Here is a 9,291-nt window from a genome sequence, read left to right as displayed (position 1 = left end):
ACCAGGAAGTGCCCCAACCACAGCAGTCAGCCTGGAAAGGAACCCCACACCTCTCTCACTCGTGGCTTTATCAGGGGACACAATAAGGTTCCTGTTGGGATGGGGAGGGGAGTTAATGGCACTCTACCCAGAAAGGAGCCCTCATGCTGTCCTGGAAGATAAAGTCCTCATTGACCTAATGAAAGCATCATGGGGATTCATGGAATTCCTGGGTTGGGCAGACCTCCTATATAAGGCCCCAAGTTGAGTTGCCTTGGCTTTCTCACTCTCTGGAGCTCAGAAGTAGACCATCACAACCATCATGAAGTGCCTGCTGCTCACATTGGGCCTGGCCCTTGTCTGTGGCATTTATGCTGTGGTCATCCCCCAAACCAGGAAAGATCTGGACATCTTGAAGGTACGAATGTGTGGAGGTGTATGCTGTAGGGCTGAGGGAGCGCCAGGAAAGTCCAGGACCTCAGAAATCCAAAGAGAGCACACAATGGAGGCCATGGTGTTAGAGGACACTTTTGTCCCCCTGTATTGGTCAGGACAGTACGAGAGAACCAGAGCCAGTGGGTGGATATAGAGAAAGAGAAAAAGAGAGAGAGAGAGAGAGGAGCCCTGGTGGAGCAGCAGTTAAGAGCTATGGCGTGCTACCGCTGCTAACACAAAAGGTCAGCAGTTCGAATCCACCAGCCACTCCTCAGAAATCTTATGGGGCAGTTCTACTCTGTCCTATAGGGATGCTATGAGTCATAATCAACTCAATGGCAATGGGTTTGTTCTTTGTTTTTGTGTATATATACATACAGAGAGAGATTTCAAGGGATTGGCTTAGGCTGTTGTGTGAGTTGACAAGTCCAAAGTCCATAGATAGGATAGGCTGGAAACTCAGGCAGGAGGTGAGGCTGCTATTCACATGCGGAATTTTTTCTTCCTGGGAAAACTGTTTTCCTCTTAAGGCCTTCAGTGGATTGGATCAGGCCCACTCACATTGTGGAGGGTAATTTACTTAGAGTCAACTGAGTGTAGATGCCAACCACATCTACAAAAATACCTTCACAGATGCAGACCCCAAATTCTCATAAAAAGACCAGACTTAATGGTCAGACTGGGACTAGAAGGGCCCTGGAGGCAATGGTCCCCAGACCTTCTGTTAGCCCAAGACAGGAACCATTCCCAAAGCCAACTCTTCAGACAGGGATTGGACTGGAATATGGGATGGAAAATGATACTGGTGAAGAGTGAGCTTCTTGGATCAAGTAGACACATGAGACTATGTGGGCAGCTCCTGACTGGAGGGGCGATGAAAGGGCAGAGAGGGCAAGAAGCTGGCCGAATGGACAAAAGAGAGAGTAGAGGAAAGGACTGTGCTATCTAATTAGGGGGAGAACAATTAGGAGTGTATAGCAAGGTGTATGTAAATTTTTGTATGAGAGACTGACCTGATTTGTAAACTTTCACTTAAAGCACAATAAAAATTAAAAAAAAAAAAAAAAACCTTCACAGTAACACCTAGATTAGCAGGGGCGGATTACTCAATAAGCAAGGTAAGCATGGCTTTGCTTATGTGTATTTAACTATCTGTAGTAACAAGTACGAGAACAAGTACAGATTTAGTAAGTAAGCACCAATAAGTCCACGCTTACCTTGCTCACTGGGAAACCCGTCCCCGTAGGTCAGTGTTTTATCGAATAACTGGGTATTCATGAATTGAAATCCACACAACAGCAACTAACACCCAAAACATGGCTTAGCCAAGCTGCCGCATACAACTGACCATCACACCCTGCCCCGCAATTATTATAGCAACTTGTCCCAGCTTTGACCTCTTGATCCCCCAAACGCATGTGTTTTCTTCTCAATTTGGGGGATGGACTCACCTATCAAGCTATTCGCACCTCAAATGCAGCTTTCTTAAAACAGCCCCTGGTTTAAGAGAGAGCGGCCGTTCCGAATACGGAAGAGCCCCCAGCCCAGGTGTTGGCACAGGGTAGGGGTCCTCAAATATGCCTTGAATCCTGACCCATTACACTTCCACTGCCACTGGGTGACCTGGGCTAGGGGAGACTCTGCTTACCTGGATGGGGTAGGGGGTGGGAAAGATCCCCTTCAGCTCCACTGGGGAGCCCCTCACTGCCCTCCCCTCAGCTAGCAGGGACCTGGCACACCATGGTGATGGTGGCCAGTGACCTGTCCCTCCTGGTGACGGAAAACGCACCTCTGAGAATATACATCAAGGAGATGCAGCCCACCCCAGAAGGCAACATGGAGATCGTCCTGCTCAAGAGGTGGGTTTGCCCCCAGGGCTGTGGCCGAGCAGCCAGGGGTGCAGAATCACTCAGGCTTCCTGGGCAGGCAGGGCAGGGCTTCCCAGGACAATTCCTGGTGGGACCCAGCTCCAGATGTGCGTCTAACAGGAGTGCCCTGGTCAGCCAGTGCCAGGTGCCCCAGGGGCAGGGGAGGACCTTGGGAGATACCTGCTCCCCTCAGCCCAGCCCAAGGGCTTCCGGCCCAACAGCATGACTGCCCGGACCCACCCAGGACAGTGTGCAGGCAGGTCAGGCGGAAGGCCAGGTTGGGTGCCACAGGCCGGGCTGTGGGCTTTCCTGAGGTGACCCCTGGCTGCCCTGCAGTCTGGGTGGGGGGTTGAGGAATTTGGAGTAGGTGGACCATGACGAGAAGGCCCCATGCAAGCACCGCATCAAAGCCCCACAACGACAGGGTCAGTTCTGCTCAGGGGACCCTCAGCCCCCTCCAGCAAGCACACCTCAGTTCCCAGCTGGCACCATACACCCTCACTGCCTGCAGCCCGAGTTCCCTGGCCTCAGGCACAGCGACTGCAGTTCACTTCCCAGCCCCCCCCCGACCCAGTGCTTGTGCCACCTGCAGTGCAGACCTGGCTGGCTCCTGCCCCAACATGGGGTTCGTGAATGACCCCCAATACTCGGCTTTCCAGGGTCAAAGACGCATGTGTGGAGTTGACCGTCATTGCCCAGAAGACGAAGGGCCCCGCTGTGTTCACTGTCAACTGTGAGCGCCCACCCAGAGTGCTCCCATGGTCAGCCCCTCTCCTGGATGGCCCAGGAGTGGGCAACACCCCTCTCTGGCCAAGGCGACCTGCTCAGAGAGAGCAGTGCCCTGGCTCTGAGTCCTGCTGTAGCCCAATGGCTCCTCACCATTCCAGCAGCAGGAGAGGATGGGGCTGGTGTCTGTCCTGACCATGGCAGCTCTTCCCTGCCCAGATGGATTGCTGAGCTTCCCCACCTTCTGGCAACCACACTGGGCACTGTTAACAGAGGGTGGGCAGGCCTGGCGCCCCGCTGAGCCCTGCACCTCCTGGCTGGGTGAGAAGGGCACAGACTACTGCCCAATCATGATGGCGTCTGGAGTAGGTCAGACGTGAACTGTGGTCTTCTGCCGGTTCCTTTCCAGACCAGGGTGAGGGCAAGGTGACCTTGCTGGACATAGACTATGAGCACTACCTGTTCTTCTGCCTGAAGGCCTCCACGCATCCCAAGGAGCGTGCCATAGTGTGCCAGTACCTGGGTATGCCCCTGAGTCCTCGTGCTCCCATGCTCTTGGCCCTCACTGGAATGACAGGCATGCACGGTGCACCCTGGCCAGACCCCTGTCTCTCATAGGTCACATGGGCCAGAGGTTGTCCACAGTGGGTGAGGTCAGGTTGTGCTTGTCTGTGACTATGGGCAGGGACAGTTACTAACATCAGGGACAGGCCGGAGCAGGCAGAGGGGGAGGACACATGTTTGTGGCCTAGCCGAAGCTCTGCGTTGAGGGTGTGGCTTGTCCATGTGACTGAGGGAACAGTGAGATGACACCAGCAGCCACTGGGGGAAGGAGTGTCAGTGACCTCAGGAGCCATTCAGTGGGAGAGCAACTTTAAAGGGAGGGCAGCCCAGAGGAAAGGTGGGCCACAGAGCCCTGAAACCACCACTGGGGAACTGCAGCGGGCCAAACACAACCTCAGAAGTGCGACCAGAGCCAGGGACTGACTCCACCTCCCCCACAGCCAGGACCCTGAAGGCCAACACCGAGGTCATGGAGAAATTCCACAGGGCCCTTGAGACCCTGCCCGTGCCCATCCAGATCTCCTTGAACTTCACCCAGGGCAAAGGTGAGCCTCTGCCGGCAAGCCCAGCTGCGGTCTGTGGGAACTTTTCCGTTTATTACTGACCATATCCCAGTCCCCCTGGAAGCAGTGGGTGGGGGTGCACAAAGCTTCAGTGAGAGGGGGGTCCTGCCTCCCTCCCTCCGCTCTAGACCCCTCCCAGGCCCCAAGCCCTCTCTTCTCCAGTGATGATCCTTTGTCCTTTTCTCTTGCAGAGAGGTGCCGCGTGTAGGTGAGCACTGCTAGTCCACCTCACGGAGTAAGGTACCCACCCAGCCTCCCGACTGGGCAGTGCCCAGGGACAGCTCCCTGTGGGCCTGGACAGACCCCACACCCACCGAGGCCCTGGGCAAAATCTGTGTGGTCCTGGGAGCTCTCTCGGCAATAACAGAAACCAAGGCTGGTTGAGGGCCTGTGTCTCTTGGGTCAGCTTTCTCAAGCAGTCATTTTGTGGGCCCCACTGAATCTCCACTCATTCTTCTAGGGCAGAGGGAGCTGGGGAAGGAGGAGGGGAAGCTGTCTCGGGGATGACGGCCCCTCCAAGCTGAGAATGTGGGTGAGCCAGGGTTCCACCTTGCACAAGGAAGGTGCCTCACCACAGCCTGACCAGGGATGGCGTGCATCTGCGGGTTCCTGGAGCCACAGGGGTGCTGCTTTGTCCCCCCAGGGCTGCGAGTGTTCCAGGACCCGGCTCCTCCACAGTGAGGGAGACGTGTCACCCCCTCACCTGAGGAACCCCGCCTGTCGAGGAGTCAAAGTGGCTGAAGACCAAGGACAGCCACTTGTCCTGGGACCCGACCCCTCTAGATCTCGGCCGTGGACTTCCTATTCTGAGCAGTTTCATTCCAGCAATAAATGACACGTGCACACTCTCTTCTGAGTCTGTCCTCTCTGGATGGAGCCGGTGGAGGGGTGGAGGGGTGGGGGGTGGGAGGATGGGAAGCAGGGCCGGGATGCATGCCTCTGTGGAATGGGCCCGTGACATTTGGCGGTGGAACAATGGTTAAGAGCTTAGTTGCTAACCAAAAAGCTGCCTGTTTGAAAGCCACCAGCCGCTCCCTGGAAACCCTACAGAGCAGTTCTATTCTGTCCTATAGGGTCGCTATGAGTCGTATTCAACTGGCCGGCAACGGGTTTGGTCTGATTTACTGGGTATAAACTCTGACTCTTGGTGACCCCCTGTGTATCAGAGCAGAACTTTGCTCTACAGGGTTTTCAAAGGCTGAACTTTCAGAAGTAGATAGCCAGGCCTTTCTTCCAAGGTTGACTCGAACCACCAACTTTTCTGTTAGCAGGCAAGCGTGTTAGCCTAGCCATCTGCACCTGAACAGTACACACATCACCCACCTCTCCTCATAACCTGGTGGCCAGAAGGTGTCATATAACCTTACTCAACCACAAGAGGGCCAAAAAGTCAATTCTACGAGGAATAGACTGGGACTTCCTAAACCTGACAGAAAAAAAAACAACCAGAATCCCTATAGCTAACATCAGACTTCAGGGCAAGAGACTGGATGCTTCCCCCTAAGACTGGGAAGAAGACAAGCTGTCCTGTATTATCAGTCCCATTCAGCACGGCAAGGAAAGCTGTAGCCAGCGCAGTAAGACGGTAAAAAGAAAGAAAAAGCATGCGTGTCGGGAAGGAAGAAATAAAACTTCCCTGTGCACAGATGAATAGATTGTTCACATAGAAATTCCCAAAGAGTCTACAAAAAAAACCCTTAGAACTAGTGAGTCAGTAAGGTTGCAAGTCAACAGTTCAGCAAAGGAACAACTGTGTTTCTCTGCCCTGTGGGGGGGGGTGCCCTGGTGGCACAGAGGTTGAAAGCTCAGCTGGTAGCCAAAGTATCGGCGGTTCAAATCCACCAGCCTCTCCTTGGAAACCGTACGAAGCAGTTCTACTCTGTCCTGTAGGGTCACTATGAGTCAGGATCCATTCGATGGCAGCGGGTTTGGTTTGGTTTAGTGCACCAGTGGGGTAGGCTGAATAATGCCCCTCCCCTCAAAGACACCCGTGTCCTAATCCCCAGAACCTGTAAATGTCTTCTGACATGGCAAAAGGGACTTTGCAGGCTCTTGAGATGGGACATTGTCTTGGATTATCAAGGTGGCCCTAAATGTAATCACAACGGTCCTTAAAGAAGGAGGTGAGGAGGTCCAAGCAGGAGAAGGCTTTGTGACGAGGGAAGCAGAGGGTGGAGTGGTGGGGCCAGTAGCCAAGGAATGCTGGAAGAGACTAGGACTGACTCTCCCCTGCAGCCTCCAGAAGGAGTTGTCCCTGCCCACACCTTGATTTTAACCCCTGCAGACTCATTTGGAACTTCGAACAACAAGAACTGTAAAACAATACCTCCGTGTTGCTTTAAGCCATTAATTTTGTGGTAACTTGTTACAGAAGCAACAGGAAATCGAAACAACTAGCAAGGAACCAAAGAACCAGTGGAATTTGAAATTAAAAAAAACAACAACAAATCTTTCACAAGGGCACCCAAGAACGAAATAGTGCACAGCGCTGCTGGCGGGAATCAAGGTGTTACTGGCCCTGTGGGAAGTAGCTTGGCAGTTTCTCGTAAAGCCAACCACACACCTGCCTTGTGGCCCAGCAGTATCACTCCTAAGTGTTTACCAAGAGAAATGAAAACCATGTTCACACGAGAGCTTTATCCATAATTGCCCACAATGGGAAACAGCCCTGTGAATGAATAAGCGACCGGTGAGTGAATAAGCCCACCGTGGTCCACCCACACACAGGACGCCACTCAGCAGCGGAAGGGGGTGAAGTGTTGACGGCAGGGACGGCCCTTACGTGGGTTTCGCTGAGTGAAAGAAGCCAAACCCTGAGAGTACACGCTTTATGGCTCTCTAGGTGACACTTGGAATCTCAGTGGAGCAGTTCTACTCTGTCCTGTAGGGTCGCTATGAGTCGGAATCGACTCGACGGCAGTGGGTAGTGGATGTATGACACTCTGGAAAAGACAAAACTATAAGGGTGAAAAACAGGCAGCGTGAGAGAGTTTGGGGGTGATGGGACTGTTCTGTAATTAGCTGTGGGGGTGGGCACAAGACGGTGTGAACTGTCAAAGCCCATGGACTGGACTACAGAGGGCGAACTTCACTCTGCGTGTTCAGAGAAGCTCAACCAGGAAGTGAGGTCACTTGAAACAGAGCACAGACGGCAACGAATGAATTATTAAGTTTGAATCACACTGCCACACTCAAGAGCACAGGGAGACAGGAGCTGACCTCAGACCTAAAAGCAAATCACACCCGTGGCCATCCAGTCGATTCCAACTGCTAGCAGCCCTATAGGACAGAGTAGAACTGCCCTACAGGGTTCCCAGGGCCTCAGTCTTCACAGAAGCAGATCACCAGGTCTTTTCTCTTGTGAAGTGCCTGGTGGGTTCGAACGGCCAACCTTTCAGCTAGCAGCTGAGTGCTTAACCACTGCGCCACCAGGGCCCCTGAATTGACCTAAGTACTTTGAAACAGGGCTTCGAACTGGTTCGTTCAGGTTCGAACCCTTGCTGAGAATTTGCCTTTCTAATGAGCTCCCAGGAAGTTATACATAAGAATCACCTGGGGGTCTTGTTAAAATGTAGATTCTGATTCAGTATATCTGGGGTGGAAATGCAAATCCTCAGCAGGGGTTTGAACTGGAAAGAACCCGGTTGGAAGTCCTGCTTTGAAAAGCGTTGTTTAGAGCATGAAACTAAGGACAAAAGTTCTCTGACCCTGTGAGAGAACAGAAGTTAAAAGCTTCCCTAATAAGTTTTGTCCAACATAGGTTGCAAAAGAGAAAAAGGGAGTCACAAAGAGACATGTATCTGCAAACAATGAATAGGCTTCATCTGCTCACCAAGGGAACTACTACAGCTTTATGGGTGGAAACTAAACATGGTATATACGTGACCGAGCACGGTATGTGTGTAAGGTTAATACATTCTGAAGGGTTTAAATTTGTCACTTAACAACTGATCATTTGGCATAAAGCCCTGGTGGCATGGTGGTGAAGAGCTATGGCCACTAACCAAGAGGTCAGCAGTTCAAATCCACCAGCTGCTCCTTGGAAACCCTACGGGGCGGTTCTACTCTGTCCTATAGGGTCGCTATGAGTCGGAATCAACTAGACGGCAATGGCTTTGGTTTTTGGAAACACACACACACAGAGTAAGTGGAAAACAAAGAAACTTATAAATCACTAGGAGGAGAAAATCAATAGTCCAGGGAAAGATTGACTTACACTTTTGGGCGTCTGTCATGCGTTAGGCCATTTTTAACTGAAGTACCTTGCTTCTGAAAAAGCAGGAGCTGTAAACAACCATCTTACTTGCTGTTTTGCTTCCACGTTGTCACTCTGAGCCAAGTCTGACCATCTTCTTGTCTTTGGGCTGCTGTGACTTCTGTTCATATCTTGATCCCCAGGGAAAGCTTCTTTCTGATACTGTTCTTCCCACGTTCAAGCCCTGCGTTCAGAACAGTAAAACTAATAAGTTTTACAGTTCTCGGCATTCTTTGCATGGCCTCTAGGCAGTAATCCCAAGGCTTACTCCCTCCCTTTATGAAAGCAGAGAGGCTAAAATATTTAGGCATTTGGTAGCCTCCTGATTTTAATTAGCTCAACAAGACAATTAGATAACAAGAACAAATGTCCCCACGCCCCTCCCTTCGGATCTAGAAGCAAACAGAACTTTTCTTAAGTAGACTTCTCAGTAGCCTCAGGTTTTCCATCCCACTAGAAGCTAAAGTGGGGGGCAGTGGCGGTTCAGTGCTGGAACGCTCGCCTTCCGGTGACCTGGGTTTGGTTCCTGGCCAATATTCATCTCAAGTGCAGCCACCACCCACCTGTCAGCGGGGGCTTGCGTATCACTACGACGCTGAACAGGTTTCAGCGGAGCTTCCAGACTAAGACAGACCAGGAAGAAAGGTCTGGTGATCTGCTTCCAAAAATCAACCCATGAAAACCCTGTGGAGCACAAGGGTCCAATGTGCAACTGACCGTGGGGATGGCGCAAGACCAGGCAGTGTTTCCTTCTACTGTGCATGGGGTCACCAGGAATAGAGGGCCGACTTAATAGTAGCTAACAACCACAGCAGAACCATGCAAAGTCCTACTCGTTGCACAGGATACGTTGTGCCGGCCTTCTGAGCTCAGAACTCCTCTTCGCAGGCTCTCCATCCCA

The 9,291-nt window shown here is 52.1% G+C and overlaps 1 protein-coding gene across 2 annotated transcripts; it reads left to right on the top strand.

Annotated features, from left to right (window-relative positions):
- The first annotated feature begins 245 nt into the window (after positions 1–245).
- On the top strand, positions 246–4,983 carry PAEP (progestagen associated endometrial protein). Of its 2 annotated transcripts, none has more exons than XM_064290703.1 (7): positions 246–397; positions 2,134–2,273; positions 2,942–3,015; positions 3,418–3,531; positions 4,013–4,117; positions 4,327–4,343; positions 4,779–4,983. In XM_064290703.1, the coding sequence occupies exons 1-6, from the start codon at positions 302–304 to the stop codon at positions 4,341–4,343; spliced, it is 546 nt and encodes a 181-aa protein (XP_064146773.1). In that variant the 5' UTR covers positions 246–301; the 3' UTR covers positions 4,779–4,983. The 2 variants fall into 2 exon arrangements, with proteins under 2 accessions (XP_064146773.1, XP_064146774.1); XM_064290704.1 differs by having other exon boundaries at positions 4,327–4,375.
- Positions 4,984–9,291: the final 4,308 nt, after the last annotated feature.

The sequence above is a fragment of the Loxodonta africana genome, chromosome 9 (assembly GCF_030014295.1).
Source record: "Loxodonta africana isolate mLoxAfr1 chromosome 9, mLoxAfr1.hap2, whole genome shotgun sequence".
Classification (NCBI taxonomy): domain Eukaryota; kingdom Metazoa; phylum Chordata; class Mammalia; order Proboscidea; family Elephantidae; genus Loxodonta; species Loxodonta africana.
This window is presented reverse-complemented; position numbering and strand designations above follow the sequence as displayed.